The following is an 18534-nucleotide window of genomic DNA, read 5'->3' as shown; positions in this document are numbered from 1 at the left end:
TTGACACAGAATACCAGTAGTGGTCACTTCCATTATATATAAAAGCATTTAAATTGTGTTTCCTGGGTGTCTTGGAGCATAGTTTTGTAATTGTTAAAATAACTTAGAACTATCTGGATATTGTCCACTCCTCTCTTTTTCTCATCTCCCAGTCCTGGCAATTCAATGGTTACTTCAGCCTCGGCCAGGTTTCTTCTTGTCTAGGGCTGGAATGCTGGTAATGGTTACATTTGATGAGAAGCTATTGTCCCTGTCAGGGCTCTTTGCCATTTGTTAGGATCATACTGATGAGAGGCAAAATACCTTGATTTCAGTAGGATTCAATGTGCAAACATCAGGTCTGTGAGCTAAGTTCAAGCTGTTCTGTGCTATCTTAATGAGGTTTGGATGCTGCAAAGAGACATTAGTATCTAGTGGAGTTTTGTTTTGTTTTCCTTCCTCCTATTGTTAATTAAAGTGTTTAAATTCTTTTGGTCATAGTGTATATGAAATGAATCTCTGTCAAAGAATTACCAATAGCTGTGTGGTGAAAATGTCACACACCTTTTTGTTCAATAATACCTCCCTCTAAGTTATAGACCTTATGCTATTTAGCATGGCACAATTGAAGGAATATTGAGGAGGAGACTTCCCTCCCAGTGCCCTCTGTTTGTCCCTTCTCCATATCTGCTGATTTTTCTCTTGCCTCACCTGCTAAGCCCATTTTTCAGATAAAAGCTGAAATAAGAAACTTGAGCTGGTTTTTTTTGAAAGTTCTGGGACCTGGGAGCCAGAGCAATGTTTCACTTCAGGGTTATCTGTAAAAACCCCAGTGTCTCTCACAGAGAGACTACAGTGTCTGTTTTCAGAAGCTGGGAACAGAATACCTTTTGAAGCTCTTTGTGTTTGTACTTTTTACATAAAATAAAACCTGTTTTCCTGCAATCCTTTTAGTCTTGGTAAAGACTTGGGATTTAAATGACCTGAAATAATAGAATGAGATTTTATCCTGTTGCCCAGCATGGGACTAATTGCTGTAATTCTTCTCTGCATTGCTGACCATGTCACGGTCATGTAGCAGATTCACAGACTTGAGGGTTTACCTCCCTTTTTTTTCCTCCTACCTCTTCAAGTAATTGTAGTGTTGAAAATACTCTACTCTCTCTGAGGCAGCTTAGAACTGGTTAAGTGTCATCTCTGGAGATTTGGGTCATTCTTAGTTTTGATTTTGCATTCCTGAGTGCAGGGCCATTGTCAGTCATGGAGTGGCTAGAATTTATTTTTTTTAAATATGAATTGCATGATTCTGAGCCCTTCTGAGTGGGAAGTGGTATTTCATATAACTCACTGTACCCCAGTTTGTAATCCGCATCTCTGTTTGTTTTTTCTTCTTAATCTGCAGATTTACATGAATGCTGTATGGCATGGCTGGGCCATTCCTATGTTCTTATTTTTAGCAATTTTGAGGTTATCCCTAAATTACCTCATAGCCAGGTATTTGCATAAATACTAGATTACTCTCTTAAGTAATGTTTTGTTTGAAAGATGTTTTGTTATTCTTGCACTGAGTTGTAAATTGCTGCCTTTTCTAATATTGTGAGTTACATTTAACACAGTCAAATTCAAACTCAAATATTCTTAGAGTCATTGCTCAGTTTCTGTAAACTTCTAGCCTTATTGGGAATTATCTTTGTATCCTGTGGCTTGGGTTATCCTGAACAATGTTGCATGCTCTCAGACAAATCCCTCAGTACACTAAAGATCTAATATTTCTAATACTGCAATATTTAGAGTGCTTGAAGAACATCACCTTCAGTATTGAAGGTTGCTGATTTCCTAGCAGAGAATCTTCACCTAGGCCTAAAATGACATTTTTGCCTTTTTGCATAACTCTTGACATACTTTATCCAAAGTATCTTCCATTTGTAAATTCAGTCTCCTAAAAAAATCTGAGGTTTTTTTTTTTTTTTTAATGCATCTTAAAATGGTGTACAGGACCTTAATGTGCATGTTGTAAAATAATGTTCTGACTACTTAATTGATACTTTTTGCTTGAATTGTATTCCCTGGAAATTGCTGGTAGCAAATAGTCTTCTGAATAAGTTGACATAATTTTCTTCACATGAAAAAATAAGAGAAAAATATTCCTAATCCTTTACTACATGCACACCATTAACTTTCTTTGTAAAACCCACAAGCAGTGATTCTGTTTTGTATCTTCCTAACTAATATTTTTAGTGCTGGCTGTTGTTGGCCACTTGTGCTTCTGTTATGTTGTGGGTTCTTTGTTAATTTGGGGATTATATTATTTACTTCTAAGCCATAAGTACTTATTGCAGAAAACTGCTTTTTAACCTTTCACAAATAAGACCTGTTGGTGGATGGAGTTCTTTCTCTCTTTAACTTTATTTCCATCATTTCTAGGGGTTGGAGAATACAGTGGAGCATTGTGCCTGAAGTTTCTGAACAGATGGTAGGTCTTTGATCAGCTTCACTGTATACCTGCAAAAAAAATTGCACCTTTAGACCTTCCTCTGTATTTGTGTGAGTAGTTGGAAAGGAAGAAATAGTAAGCTGCAAGTGAAGACACTACATGTTTTTTATTGCTCTTTAATTAATTTAAAAGTAATTTAAAAGTCTTTACTAACAGCATTCTTAGGTTCAGATGCTTCACTCTAAAATATTCCAAACTTCAAACACATTTCTGAAATGAATTTTAATGTATCAACCTGGGACAAATTAGGTCCTGTGGGATCTTCAAGAAGTCTTGCATCCTGTTTTCTTTAAGAACACCAAGTCCATCTGTTAGTTTAGCATTTCCAGCCCCATCGCTGGGTCTGGGTACATGTCCCTAAGCGACAGATCGAAGTGTCATTTAAATACTTCTGGGGATAGTGGCTCCACTTCTCTGGGCAGCCTGTTTCAAGGCTTGACAACTCTTTTAATGAACAAATTTTCTGAATAACCAATCTACGTCTCCCCTAGCAAAGTCTGAGGCCATTTCCTCTTGATCTGTCACTTGTTACCTGGGAGAGGAGACTGACCCCCACCTCATTGCAGCCTCCTTTCAGATAGTTATAGAGAATGATAGTCTCCCCAGAGCCCCCCAAAGCACTGAAAACTAAAAATAACCAGCAATGAAAGACATAAAAAGTAGATCTGAAACCAGGGAGGAAAATGGTAAATGTAGAGACTATCAAAAGTGAGATGAGTGTTGCCAAGGATGCTGAGAGGTCACCTTGTTCTGACAAGTTTTGTAAAATACATTTTGTCTGAGCTGCGCATCAATGGATTGTCTCTTTCTTGCCTAAGGAGCCCCCAAAAGAGGACCTGACTGTGTCTGAGAAGTTTCAGCTGGTTCTAGACGTGGCTCAGAAGGCGCAGGTACGGTGCTGCTCTCGGCTGCTTCCTTAGCAGCAAGGGGTTCATAGCCCAAGTGGGCAAAGGCTGTTGTGCAGCATGCAAAAACAAATGCCTAAAGAAAAAATACTTTTCTTGAAAAGGAAACTTCACCTATGAGCAGTGGAGATCTCAGTAAGATTCCTGAAAATGGCATTATGCTTCAGAGAATGGGTTGAGGTTCTCTGACTGCAGTTCGGAGCAAGCTCTGGAGGGGAACAGAAGCAACTTCTCACAGTTTTCTACCTTATATATACATATAACCTTCTGATAATGTAGATTGGGGGTGAATCTTAAAAACTTACTGGAGTGGGGATCCATATCCCAAATCTGCTAGTCATAAAACTGATGTAGGAGATTCTGTTCCTTTAAGATTTAGCTGAAGGCTGTGGTCTGTTTAGCTGTGTTAATTCAACAGATTGCACTGCATCTCTAAAATAACGTGTTTTAAAAAACTCCACCCCCTCCAAGCCTTGAAATCTGCTGGTGCTGAAGAGGCTGAAGGAAGATTTTCTCCCAGCTCCATGAGCTGGATGAGGTAGCAGCTGAGTGACTGCACCATCCAGTTGAACTGCAGCCTTGTGCCATGCCTGATGATGTGCTGCTGTCAAAAGGGGTTTAACCTTCCCTTGCTAACTGTGAATGCTCAGCCCCTGCCTTCTGCTGGAGGTGGTGCATATGTTTATAAACACCTTTGGAAATTTATTAGGAAGGTGAAATTTTCAGGTGCTCTGATATTAAGGATTGGTCAGAGAATGTGGCCTGAGTCCTGAGCAGGGGTCAGTTGAATCATCATTTGTGGGAATTGCTTGAAATCTGCTGTCTCCAATGGTTTATTATAAAACCTGCTAATGGTCTGTTTTCAAGAAGCTAACAGTCCTTTGGATGAACTCAGTTATCTCTTCCATTTTATTACCTTCTAACAGAAGCTCTTTACTCTTGGATTGACAGCTTAATTTAAAATATTTGCAGTAATGTAAATGCTTTCCAGTCATGACAGTGAGATCAAATAGTTTCTTGATCAATCACAAGTTACAGAGCAAGGTTAAATGAGATGGAAGTCATCAAGTTTGTCTGTTCTGTATTTACTCTGTTATGAAGTATATTAATGGCCAAAAATTAGGTTTTTTTAAAAAAACGCTTCTGGGAATTGCTTACCAACAAAGCCAGAAAGCTATTTGTTTTCATAATGTGGACAAAAAACTCCAGAACAATGCAGGACTTGGTTTTAATTCTCTTGCTTCTTTATGTAGAACCTTTTTGGCAAGATGGCAGACATACTGGAAAAATTCAAAAAGTAAGTTATCTGATGTGAGATTTTCTTCCTTTTAAAACAAGATCTGACCAATATCTGTAACACTGGTAATAAAATTTCGTTTCTTTTTTATTTTCAGCTTATTCATGTGGGTCCAGCCAGAAATAACACAGAAGCTCTACATTGCTCTATGGGCAGCTTTTATTGCATCCTGCTTTTTGCCCTACAGGATTCTTGGGCTTGCATTGGGTAAACACAATAAATAATTCACCTGTTACAGTCTAGACTTAATGGGTAAAACTTACATGATCTTTAGAGGGAGAATTTTAGAGTTTAAGAGAGAAAACCTGCATTAATAAATCATGCAGTGTTTTAACTATTTTCATTGTGCTTGACATCATTTGTCATGACCATTTTGAAAACCATCTCAGTGGATAATAGAAGAAGACTGGGTAATGCTTTTGCTTCTTGAAGAGGAGAAGTCTATGATGAGCTGTTAGCAGAACTTCTCAGACTGTCAGCTGTAAGGCTTCCAGAAAATCCTATATATTGAGGGGTTTTTGCTCATACATCCTTGTAAATGAAATATGTGGCATGACACAGGAGGCATGAAAATGACCATGTAGGAAAAAAATAAAAAGTTAGTGGGATTCCTGGTAAAACTTGGAGGATGGGCTGGACAAAGCAAACAGACTACTGTGGGTCTGTTACAGATGCTCAGTCTCAGCTGGGAATTGAGAAAAGGGTTCTCACTGCATCGTGAGACTCTCCTTGCCAAGGTATGAAGCCCAGTACTTTGAACCAAGAATTCTGTTTTTTTTTTTTTCATTAAAGTAATATATAAATATATTAAATATAATATATTAAATATATAAAGTGATATAATCAAATGAGTATTACTTTTAGTGGCACTGAACTTCAAATTTTGTTAGCTTGAACATTAATGTAGGTTTGCTTGACACAGCAATTGAATTTAGATGTGTGAGGAATAATTGTTTGACTCTTAGGAGATCTGAATTGCACTCAGTAAAGTTTTGAGAGAGTATTTTGAATGGCAGAATGCAAGGAAATAACTTGTATAAGATAAGAGTTGGGACTGGAAGGTAGAGTTTTATGTAGTGCATGAGAGCCCTCTGTTGCCATTAAAATTCTTGCAGGAGCTGCATAGCTGAGCACCAGAGGTGCATTTTTTGTTTTGATAGTATAGCATGTTTTCAGAATGCTTCTGGTAATAAGGAATGTATGTTCGAATTATTCAAATGTTCTTCTGCATGGTAGTGGCTATGTAATTGTTTAAAAGAACTGGGGAAGGAAAGAAAAAAATTTTCTGGTGTTGGGAGAAGAATCAAACTAGTAAATGCAGGAGAATGGTTTTAACATTGTGATTGAATATACAGAATTTGGTTTCATTTGTGAACTTTAGAAAATATGATCAAAACAGTGCTGTTCTTAATGCCTCTTCAGCATTCAAACTGAAGTGACCTTTTTTTTCAGGACTCTATGCTGGAATCAAGTTTTTCCTTATTGATTTTATCTTCAAACGATGCCCCAGACTAAGAGCTAAGTATGATACTCCTTATATCATCTGGATAAGTCTCCTGACAGATCCTCAGCTCAAAGAAAGATCTAATGCTACAGTGTCGAGACGGGTAAGGGTAATGAATCCATTTGTCCCTATGTTCTCAGCCTCTGAAAATCAGATCCCTTTCTCCCTTTTCTTTTTCTCCAGTGACTAGAGCACATTAAAGAGAAGGTTAATTAAATCCTTACAATCAATGTTAGTTGATTGTAATACCTATTTTTTTATTATTTTCAAGATTCACGGTTCTTTTATGGATTCTGTTTCTTTTATGACAGGAATCAGTTATCAAAAATCTGTAAGAAATGTATAGAAATACTGTGACTCATGAAGCTAAACACACAAATATAACACCATATTTATACCAATTTCTTTAACATACATTATGTGTAATTCTGCTGTCAAATACAGTCTTTTTGTATCCACTTTCTGTATTGTTCTCTAGATGTTCTTTCACAGTGGCAATTCACATACTTAGGAAAATAAAATACAGCTAGTTAAAAAAATAGATAAAGGCTTGAGTATAATATGCAGCTTACTAATGAGATAATCATTAACAAATGTAGTAAGGTAGTTTACATATTTAGACGTGTCTCATGGTTATTTGTATTAGGTGACCTTTTAGCATAGTGGTGATAAATTACTTCACCATGTTCATACTCTTAACAGTACATTTTCTTTTTGTTAAAATGTCATAGTTAAATCACTAAGTATTGTGTTTTGTGCCTGCCAAAAGGCCTTGGAGCCTGACAGGTACCTGAGTCAGGGTTTTCCATATCCCTGGATTTGTCAATGTTTGTTAGTTTAAAAATTAAAACAGTTGTAGTAAATCTTGAGTCTAATCTCATTTTAGCATTTGTGTAATGCCTCTTAGCACATTATTTAATGGAGTTTCTGAGTACTATGTGAAATGCACAGTACTGAGTAGTAATTCAGCCTGGGTATACAACTGGAGAGCAAAGGGGATAAGCACATGGAAGAAGTTAAGAAGAAGTTAAGAAGAAGTCAGGGGCTTGGGGGGTGATGGAGCAGGGGGTGGTAAAATAACTGCAGCACAATTGAGTATTTCAGAAGGAAGTGGACAAGGACAGTCTCTTACAGAAAGTGAGTCTTGTGTTCCTGTTTTCCAAGGAATAAATAAGCACTTGGAGGGAGCCATCTGTGGCCTGTATTTCTCTTGCTTGCAGAAGATGATCTTAAAAGCTTCTGTGCTTCTCACACTTACAGGTTGTCTTTCACATACTGTGGTAGTTGTGACATCATCTTGCTAGGTCTCTCTAATCTGTCTTAGAGGTGGAAAGATTCTGAATTGCTGAACTCAAGTCCATAAACTTAGAGTGTAATTATTCCTTTTGGCTTTTCTTCCTGGCTTAGTTTTGCAAGTAGAGACAGGGTTTTTGTACTAGCAGGTTTGGCTCAGATTAACTTGATCTCAGTAATTTGAGAGAAACTTTCTTACCCCTTGAGAGATTTCTGCAAGCCTCATATTATGAAAAATAGATTTTTTTACTAAAAGGTAAAAACCAAAGAGGGTTTTTCATTGTTTTCATAGAAAAGGCAGAGCCCAAAAGCATGTAGTGCCAGCACGTGTGCAGTGCTTCAGCTTCTTATCATTAAACAGCATACAAGACAGAGTAAACTGAGACACAATGCAATATTAATTGCCTTATCACCACTCTGACCTTGTGTCCTTAGAGAACAGTCCTGACCACAGTATCTGATGGGTAAAGGTTGTGTGTCAAAAGCTGATGACAGATCAAGTGAAAAGGAATACCTCCAGGTTGTTGGTGACATTTTTAGACAATCAGGACTCTCCCAGCATTACAAAACCAATCACTTCCACTTAGATTTAAGGCTTATCAAAATGCTTTTCTCTTGGTAATTGACCATTGGTTGTCTCAAGCCTGAGTGGTAAGAGGAAACATTTGCATGTGTTAGGCAGGACTAGATGTAAGGGCAGAACTACTCGCATTTTCAGCCACCAGAGGGGTAATGGTACTGAAGTTTAAACTCCATTTTTTAATCTCTTTCTATAACAGGTAGGTATGGAGCAGTGTAGCAGAGAGCAGAAATAGTCCTTATTCCAGCACAAAAAGCATTAGACTTCTTGCTCTGATCATTTTTGTGTTTTGGGCCATGGGGCTTTACCTGGTTGTGTGCACATCCAGCATGTCCAAATAGCTTGTCTGTGAAGGCCTTCAGAAAATTCTTTTCATCTTTAGTTGCACACAGATTGTTGAATAAGCTGTTATTTTCCTTGGTTCCAGGGACTCAGCACTGGAGAATGAGGCAATGTTAGTTACCATCAGCCATTTGCTTTCCCTGTTAACTTATTTTTTCCCCTGAGGCATCGTTGTCCTACAGGCACCCTAAAAAGGCGGGTGGCAAATGCCCTCTGCTGTGCCTGTTTTGTCAGTCTGGTTAGCTATTGCAGTTCACATGTTTTCATTTGCTTTGGATTTCTTTTCTTAGTGTGTAAATCCTGTGAAGTGTTGAATACTACCAGGTTAGTGCAAAGTAACAAAAAAAAACCAAGCTGAAGGCTGGTTGGCCTTCAGCAGCATTGGGCCTTTACAGAGGAAGAGTTTAGTCCTGAACTTCCATACTGTGAGTTTGCCAGTTGTTTAACTGCATGTGCATGGTAGGGCTAAGAACAGAGCTGCTGGTGCCAGCTTTTGCAATCAGGTGGTGCCCCACCAAGATGAAATAAAGTGCAGCAAGCTTTCCAAAAGGAACTGCCTGCTCTCCTTCCAGAAGCAAGGCTTGTTGCCAGGGCAGCCTCCAGTGGTTAAGGAGCTCTGTTTAAAAGTAGATTTTACTCAAGTACTTGAGTTTCAGGAACTCCATACTACCTTTTTCGTCTCCCAAGGATGCTGACAACCATTCAGATTTTGTTTTATGTGTCAACACTCTCAAAATTCAGTGCAACTTCAAAGCGCACAGGAAAGATCAATGGTTCTAATGCAACCTGAATAAATTAAACTGGTGTGCTCTAACCACTCATAACTCTTTTTAATTGCATTCATTGTGTGTAGTTTCTTAGTTTGTGAACAAGATCTTGCAGTGCCATTCAGTTCATGTTTTATTCTGTGTATTATACTGTTAAATAGATTTCACTTTTTTTCTTTTGTCACTGTCACATTTGTGTTGTTTGTTTCTTTTCCTGCTAGCTGTCAGGGCATGAAAAGGTATGGATCAGTGTGGAAAACTTCTTTTCATTTTCAGCATTTGTATTCATAATGAGCTTATGCAGTTCTGTGTGGCTTTTTTCCCCCTCTTTTTTCTTTCTAAACTTCTTTTGTGCAGTAATACTTTGTTTATCTCTTGAAGACAAACCAAGTGCTGATAATACATTGTCTGTTAGTGGTCCCACTAGTTACAGTCGTTGGAGCTGTTTGCAGTGACTTAGCTGTATCTAATGAGACATAGCCTTTACTGTAGAAAAATGATATTTTAAGGTAGGTGCATTTAGCACCATGTGCTTCACCCCAGCAAAGTGTGTCCATCAAAGGGCAGCACTTTGAAAGGTTATGTTTAGGTACCATATTAGAGGCTTGTGCTCTAGCAGCAGCCTAGTGCAGTAGTCCAAAGTTAATTTATGGAAGTAGTTAATGAAAATTGTTGCATTATAGTGTTGTATTTTTTTTTTTTTTTAGAAAGAGTAGTTAGCTAAATTATTTTTGAGAGTGTAGCTTAAATGTTGCTGCTCAGATTTTGGAATTGTGTTTCTTTTTCTGCAGCTTCAAACAGCAGCCTCCAGGAGTTACGTGGGCTCAAGTGCCCCAACTGGAATAAGCAAAGATGAAGACACAAGTCGTTTTCATTCCACCAAGAGAGGAAATTTCCATGAAGTTTTTAACCTGTCAGAGAGTGAACGTCCTTTGCCAGGTATGATGCCACAGGAAGCTACATTAGTAGAATATTTTGAAAAAAGCCAAGAACAGATTAAAATTTAATTCCTTTTCTGTGCATCGTGTAGGTGTACGGTTTTGATTTAAAAGTTTTGCTTTAAATTAGGGAGAATGGAGATAGTCTCTTTCATTCTATATCCTTGCAGCTCTTTGAAAGAGTGTGCAGCCTGGTGTGCCTTTTATGGTTATGCAAATCCAATAGTCAAGTTACAGGGAATAATTGTGTGGGTGATTATTATTTTGGGGTTTTTTTTCCAAATGAGTGTTAAAACAGATGTTATGATGTCTAGAACATCTGATCTAAGCTTTTCTTTCTAAGCACTTTCAGTCTTAGGTATCTAAAGTTTAATATTCAGTGTTTTCTATTGTATAAGGAGACTGTTGGGGATAGTGCCAGTCTCTCTCTCCTTTTCTTAAAGTAAGATTTCTTGTTCTGACTTTTTCAGTGTGTGAAAACGGCTGGCGCTGTTGCTTGATTAACAGAGATCGGAAGATGCCTACAGACTACATCAGGAATGGAGTTCTTTATGTCACAGAAAAGTGAGTCATTCCCTTAGGAGGGAAATTCAAGACATTAAAGCATTTGAATCCAAAAAGGATCCTTTAATAGTGTTTGGAAACAAAGATGCCATTTCAAGGTGCTTTGCTACCTCAAGGAGGCATCATAGGAGAGGGAGAGCTGAACCTGGTGTGTGACTGCATTTAACAGATGAGATTTGCTTTGGAAAGGCTTGCATAGGAATGCAAAGTAGCTCTGTATAGACAGTTGTTAGCAGCTGCCGTTCTTGGTGTGGATAACATACTAACTGTATAGATACTAGAAAAGAAACCTGAAACTTAAGTGTACTTTGAAAATTGTGGTCAACAGCTATTTGACAAATATTCTTAGTTTGGGGTTTTTTTAAGCAAGCTGAGTGTATAGCTTCCTTGAAATGATAGCAACAAAAAGAAAATTGAAAATTAAGCCTTAGTTTCAAATTTTTATGGGTGAGTGGTTGTTTTTTTTAATTTCCTTACTTACCTCCTAGCCTCCCAGGACTGAATAACTGTGGTCATTACTGTTTGGGTCGTGCACTGAAGTTCCTTTGGAGTGTAATGAAAGGAAGTAAAGCTCATCTGTATGCAGTGTCACCTAGTGATAGAGGCCACTCTCCAGTGTTTAGAAATCTGAGCTTTTGTCTGCAGCACAATGGCATGAAACTAACACAGTGTTTTTCATTAATCTTCTTTTAGGATGTTGAAAGATGTATAAGCCTTTTGAGATTTGGTATTTCAACTGTTTAAGGATATGTGTCCCTTGTGTGTCTTTAAAATGCTTGTCAGGTTTAAGCATTCAGTGCAGTAATATAAATACAAGATTTTTTGTGTGTGGATGCGTACTGTATGTTCTGGGCTTTCAGACAGCAGCCAGTTGCTAGAATTTATAAGCAATAAATTAGAAGCCATAACTGAACTGAATGTCTTTCTTTTATTTTGAAAGTTATTTTAACCTGTAAGATTTCAAACTTCAGAAGAGACCAGAGGATATTGGAGAAATTTGTTTTAAAACACTGTATCAAAATGAGCATTTTCTTTTCTTGTTTTCAGTTACCTGTGCTTTGAAAGCTCAAAATCTGGCTCATCAAAAAGAAATAAAGTTATAAAGCTGTCAGATATAACAGATATCCAGAAGGTATGTCTGGTTGGTGTTGTAAATAGGGGAGAAAACTGGTTTTCTGTTCAGCTAGTCATGTTTTGCATTTGTGCTTTTGTTATTTTGAAAAAGCATACCATTGATAATTTGCGTATGTGAAATGTAATTCTTTGATTATGAATATTTCCCAGAACTGCTTTTTTGGGCTCAGCACAAGCAAACTTGTTCTGAGTGTGAAGACAAACTAGTTTACTAAACCCTTATACTCCTGCATTTTCTTCTAAATTAAAATCATGTTGTTTACTAACTCCAGTGTTGACCAGAGCTATATAGGCCTTAAGAAGACCTATTGGTAGCAGGAATTGTGTGTTACTAACTTCAGTTTGGGTGTGGATATTGATAGATGCACCATCTTAAAAGTAGGTGCCTCAGAGGGAGGCAGGATTGTTGTCAGTGGGGAAAGGTACATCATTGGAATAGCCAGACTGGGATGGGCTGGAGTTTCATCTCGTTGTGACCTGTCAGTAACAGAGGCAGTGGAAGGTTGGAGACAGAAAGGGCAATGTTGTCCTTCCTCTGGCTGAGGTTTATCAGCCTGTGGTTACTAATGGCTTTACTGGTGCCGTGCATCATCTCTATGGCCTTTAACATCACTTTCTGTTATCCTTTCTGAACTTGTCCTCATCTTGAACACAGACACCCCTGCTTTCTGCTGCATCCTATACACAGATTAAATCATGTTGAGCAAAGAAACAGCTGCGTGTCTACTCCTGCATAAGTACCTCTAGATTTTCAAATTCTTTCCTTCTATTTTTCTGACATGTGTATAAAGCAGACAGCTTATGCTCAAATTGAACATTCCTACTGGAATTAATAATTCATATTAATGGATTTCAAACATCATGCTTCAAGTAATGCTGTTTTGTTGTTCAGTAGACCTTTACTGCAAAAGTTTCTTTTGCATCTGTGTAGTGTTTTTAATGAAGATGAGACAGGGATCATGCAGTCAACCATAAAAATGTACTGTGCCTGGTTTTATTTGGAGGTGGGAAGCCCAGGTCTGACTTGAATGTCTTTCTCCCTGTGAATAGTCCCAAGCTCAGCCAACTGTTCTTTCTTATCCTTATGGACTTTATTTCTAAAAAAGCAATCCATGCCTGGCACTGGGTGCTGTGGTTTAGTTGACGTGGTGGTGTTCGGTCAAAGGCGGGAGCTCTTTTTCAACCTTAATGATGCTATGACTGTGATACCTTGTTTTCTATCTAATTTTGAAATACAATCCTTTTCTGATCTGCTTGCTGTTCCTCTAAAGAGTGCGTGGATGTCACCTGTAGGGGAAGCTGTGGGTGGTGCACACAGACCCATCTCACATATGCACAGAGCTGGGCTGTGCCCACCCCGCCCCTGCGGTTCCCTGTGCCATGCCTGGGCCAGCTCCTTCTGCTGGAGCAGAGCTGATGCTCCCTTTGGGACTGGGGCTGGTTCCAGCACGTTGGGTGTTGCTGCAGCTCGTGGGAGGAGGTGGAGAGAGGGGTCCTGGCTGTCTGGGTGAGGCTGTACTGAGCGAGTCCAGGAGAATGAGACTCCAGAGAATGGCAGCTGGCTTCATCCTGGTTTTAGTAGAGGTCTCTTAGTTGTGGCTGGGAGGACAGGCCAGTGATGAATTGTGTATCCTCTGCAGTATCTTTTGCAGTTGTTCAGTACAGAAGATATCTTATGTCTTTGTGTGTGTTTTTTTTTAGTACAAAGTGCTCTCTGTTCTCCCGGGATCAGGGATGGGTATTGCTGTATCAACACCATCTACACAGAAAGTAAGTAGCTGTCTGTATCTGGATTGCCGTGTTGGATTTCTTACCCTTCTTTTCCTCCTCTGGTTAGCACCAGCATAAAGGCTTTTTTTTCCCCCTTATGTCAGTGGCTGTTTTTTTTTTTTTTTCTTCTTAAAAAAATTCACTTGTCTATTATTCAGTATGTTTGTCTTCAGAATTTCAATGAATTAAATATTCAGCTTGTTCTACTGCATCTGGAGTGTTTTACTCTTAACACTTCAGGAAGATTTTCCCCAACATCCTACGTCAGGAGCATGCAGTCTGCTATGCAGTCTGAAATAAAAAGCTGTTGGCTTGAGAGTATCCATGGGGAGGAGGCTTTGAGGTGGGAGGGCCTGACCTTCAGGTGAAGTTTCTAAGGAAGTGAAAAGTATTAGAAAATATACCACACAGTCGAGGATTTAATAGAGAAAAGGATTATTTTGTCTTTATCAATGCATTTCTAGTACAATTAATCTGTTCCTAGTGACTTGACAAAAATATACCTAGAGGAAATTGTTTTTCTTTGTGGACTGACATGATTTTTTTTTCTATCCTTTAGCCTTTGGTGTTTGGTGCCATGGTACATAGAGATGAAGCTTTTGAGACAATTTTCAACCAATACGTGAAAATAACATCTGCATCATCCAGCAGTGAAAGCTAGTGTCTTATCTTGGAAGAGCTAAAGGAAACTTTCTTATTGTATGACTTGGTAGTGAAAAAAATGAACATCCTCATCTATTTTGCAATAATTTTTCTTGTCTGGTGGTTTATATTCTATCTGTTACATAAACCAAGTGTATTTTATATATGCCTTCATGTTTGTTTTTAAGGTTTTTGTAAAAAAGAAAGACAAAAAAAAAACCAAATGAAAACAGTGAAAGTGCTATCATCACTATTAGCCTTGCACATTAAGCACTTTTAATGTTTATTTACTGACATTAAAAGCTGGGAAGATGCTCGGAGATTGATCCCTTTATCTCCACTGATGTCACTAGGGATACATTTGTCCCTTTATCTTAGTTGTTTTTCCCTGAGGTGCGAGAATGATGACTGCAGCAGCCTGAAGTCTCCTTCTTCAGCTTGGAGTTTTTAACTGAGTCCTTTACTGAAACTGATGGCAACACGAAGGAAGTATTAGCTTCTTAGTATTTCCATATGTACAACTGCATTTAAAATAACTCCTCTTTGCTAATTACTGCATTGCAGAAGAATGTTTTACTGGTTTGGTTAACTTTGCTTTTTCCTGCATAGAGGTGTTTAAATTACTTGTACAGTGAATTGGAGGAGAAAGTTTATAACTATCTTCCTTAACTCATTAACCAAAGTAAGAGGAAGGAAGGCAGGCAGATACTTTTTATAAAAGAGGGCACCAAAATGTTATTCCTAAAATGTTAGGCATCTTATAATTATATTTCTATAGGTACTTGTCCTAGAAGGGCTCAGCTCTTGTACATGTTGCATGTACAAGGTGTTTGTACGTTTAATGCATTAAAGACTTGAAGGCTTTTTGTGTTGGGGAGGTGGGAATAATTAAACTAAACTCAGATACGACCTTTTTTCATTTGGCTCTTCTCTTGAGTTACCTTGTGATAAAGAAAAATATGCTATAATATAGCAACTGAAAGCACTGGTTCCTCTCAAAGCATAATTTGTGGAGCGTTGGTGTGCTTCTGTCTTCCCCCTTGCAGAATTAAATTTTAGTTACAATTAAACCCAACTGCCAGGTAAAACAGGAAGGCTGCACTCCTCTAAACTCTCTCAGGCCTGTCTAGCAGCAAAGCACATATTGACCTTTGTCTTTAATATTAGAAAGCTTTTATACTCTGTTTAATAGCACCCATCTGAGAGGTTTAGAATTTTATTTGCATCTTCATGAAAGCACAATAGGAGTTACGCCAAGCCTTCCAGAGTCTCTTTTCCTTTGCTATGTCTTTTGAGTTCAGTAGTATGGATGTCTCCCGACATTATATGAACAGCCTAAAAAAAGCAATGGAGATGCAAATTCTTTTGTAAAAATGGGACTTAATTTCATGGAGTTTTTTCCTCTGTTTTTTTAAACAGGAATTTCCTTTCTTTGTGAGGAAAGGGGTAAAATGAAGGAGGGAGAGGGGTAGCAAACACCAAAAGGTGTTTAACTCTTAGCACAGGTTTAAATTGAAGTGTGTCAGTAAATGCACGAGTAGTGAAGAAGGTGGAAGTCAAGCTGTACAAACCTTATTTTAGTCTGTCTACGAAGAGGTAGGATATGAGAACTTAATACAAATTTTATATGAAAAAGTACTGTTGAATACCATAATTTGGTTGAGTAATGTAAAGCAAAACACTGATGGGGTGTGCCCTGGGTGGAAATGTAAGGAAGAATAGGGTAGAAACCACTGTAATGGCCAAAATGCAATTTTCAAGTTCTCTCTTCAGAGTAGCACTTGAGCATGTCTCTACATGACCTGAAAAATGGGTGCATTTCTAACACCACTGTTGGTATGCTGTAACTCAGGGTCTGGAAACTTCAAATACAAGTGAAGCCGGTGGGAAATCCATTTTGCCACCATTTAAAGTGGATGTAGCTTGACAGTTTATGGTTTCATAATTATACACATTCAGATTATATGTTTAAGTAAAAAATCTTAATCTTAAATCTTTCTCATCAAAACTACTTTAAAATCAGTTAATATCTTTTTTCTAATTGCTACATATTATAATTTGGCTTTTCTTTCTAGAATCTTCCTTGAATAGCAAGTGTGGCTAAGAAATAGGCATTAAAATGGCTTAATGTTATATAAATCTTAATCAGATTCATTCATTTTGTCTTAAGAAAAATCCCTTGGGTGTGTTTTAAGGTTATCCTTTTTTTTTTTTTTTGAGAAACAGAAAACTATATTTTTTACAGAGAGCATGCTCTTTTTCTTATTTTTGTATCATTTTTCAAGTGTAATTTCTACCTTCACTCTGATCATAACAGCAGTTTCAGTAGGAAATCAGTTGACTTGCACTTATTACCTCCTCCCCCTCCCACCCTTCACTGGTTGACCCTCGTGTCCAGGGTTGTCCTAGATTCTGGTTCCTGGAGGAGCTATAGGATCTATACTGATGGTGCCAGGACAATTAACCATACCTAGGCTTTGGTGAGGGAGAAGAGATACCATTATCCTTTTCCCAGACTGAAATGCCTCATGTGTACAATATACTCTTAAAATTTATTTTCTGAATGAAGAAATTAGAAATGTCTTACAAAATCTAATGTGCTGATGTTTGAAATGAATCCACACTTTAACAGTGTGAACTTAAAAGTTAGCGATCCTTACAGCAGCAAACGTAGTGCAAACTGCAATGCAACATTGGTTCTAATATAGAGAAAACAGACTGGATTTCTTTCTTTTTTTTTTAATAGAGTTGTAATATAATTGACAGACGTGTGTACATATTTTGCAAATTTCACTTTACATGGGGTTATCTGGTTTCCCTGCTGCTCCCGTGGTGTCTGTGACTTCAGGGACTGAAGTTCACCTTGGTGTGTTTGCTCACGCTCTTCTCCTGCTGCACCTCTCAGGGCACGAGGGGATGGGCAGTGAGTGAATGTATACTTGACTTGTGTAATCACACTGAAGCTCTCACCTTAAATTCCAATCTTCCTATTTAGTTTTGTAGTACAGCCTGGTGCACTTCAGAGATAGGCTGGGACAGAACACTTAATGTAAAGTGCTTCTAAATAGCCAAAAGTGATGTTCTCGTCATTCTGTCTGTCTGATTGCTGTTTATATTTGCAGTTCTGTTCATGTCTGTGGATGTCTGGATCATTCACGTGTAATTGGATTTAACTTCTTTAGAAGTTCGTTGGTTAGTTTGAGTCCCTTTTAAAGACAATAAAAAAGGGAGATGAAAACTGACTAATTCTTTATCACTGACCATTTAAATTCAAAAGCGAAACAAGCTGAAGTATGAAATCATGCCTTTCTGTGCACTGTAGATTTTGTGAGGCAAGATTGAATGAAACAAGCTCTTTATTAGTAGCAACATCACACAGGATGCCAGCAGCAAAACTCTACCCTCGTTCTGCAAAGAGAAAAGGAATTTTACCCGGCCGTGAAGAGATGAAAGGATGTACCTGTTTTTTGGCTACTTTAACCTGTTTGAAAACATTGGTAGTTTTTATTGAACTCTGTACATTTTGGCAGATGTTTAATTTCTACTAATCATTGAAATATATTGGATGTTAAAATTTTTATGTCTGAAGTTTGAGTCTATATTTTGAAATTGTAAATAATTCATTATCAGTGTAACTTTTGTTTGACAGAAGACTTATACTGTATGAATAATTGAAATAATGAAATTATTTGCCCTGTACGTTTTTTAAGAAAATCTTGTTTGTTTAAAAAGTCTTGTATAAATTATAATTTTTATTTAAATAAACCTAAAAATGCTTTGTGCTAATGCTTCTTGCAAACTTCAATTATCTGTCTGTCAAAACTACACCTGATTTCTTGTGACAAAGTGAGTTTGTGCTTTTTGTCAGATTCGCAGCCATGGGTCCATCTCTGGGGAGAGATGGGTGGGTATTACTGCTTTTGAAGCCCAAGGAACATTATTTTTATTTTAAATAATTCATTACTTTCTTGGAGAGTGTATGCATGTTTTTGGTTAGGTCTTTTCTGTGAGTACATCGGTCACTTTATGGTTACATGGTTAATTTAATGAATGAAAAAGAAAGCCATGGTTCCTAAGATGGAACTGCAGGAGGGCATGGATGACACAAGACTGCTGGGAGGAGTACAAGCTCCAGCCAGAGCTGCACACCACTGTGCTGCAGGTGGAGGGAGGGATGAGCCCTTTCCCATCTCGAGGGTATGCAGGAGCTGTGCTCAGCAGCAGCATTCCCCAAACAGGAGCAACCCTTCTGCAGCCTCTGTGTCACCTCAGCTCTCTGCTCACACCAGCGCACCCTGCAGTGCCGTGCCTGTGTGTCACCTGTA

General features: G+C 38.1%; 1 protein-coding gene across 1 annotated transcript in view; it reads left to right on the top strand.

The window, feature by feature from the left end:
- The window catches only part of GRAMD4 (GRAM domain containing 4), a 74621-nt gene extending 56626 nt beyond the window's left edge, over positions 1-17995 (top strand). The window contains exons 9-19 of the mRNA XM_063396830.1: positions 1382-1473; positions 2404-2452; positions 3292-3363; positions 4632-4675; positions 4773-4882; positions 6128-6282; positions 9953-10100; positions 10570-10663; positions 11711-11795; positions 13499-13567; positions 14127-17995. Coding sequence (XP_063252900.1) covers positions 1382-1473; positions 2404-2452; positions 3292-3363; positions 4632-4675; positions 4773-4882; positions 6128-6282; positions 9953-10100; positions 10570-10663; positions 11711-11795; positions 13499-13567; positions 14127-14228 — 1020 coding nt within the window. The 3' untranslated portion in view covers positions 14229-17995. The remainder of the gene's footprint in view (positions 1-1381; positions 1474-2403; positions 2453-3291; positions 3364-4631; positions 4676-4772; positions 4883-6127; positions 6283-9952; positions 10101-10569; positions 10664-11710; positions 11796-13498; positions 13568-14126) is intronic.
- The last annotated feature ends 539 nt before the right edge of the window (positions 17996-18534 follow it).

This window comes from Prinia subflava, chromosome 4 (genome assembly GCF_021018805.1).
Source record: "Prinia subflava isolate CZ2003 ecotype Zambia chromosome 4, Cam_Psub_1.2, whole genome shotgun sequence".
Classification (NCBI taxonomy): domain Eukaryota; kingdom Metazoa; phylum Chordata; class Aves; order Passeriformes; family Cisticolidae; genus Prinia; species Prinia subflava.
The sequence above is the reverse complement of the archived record's forward strand: the minus strand, read 5'-3'. Positions and strand labels throughout refer to the sequence as shown.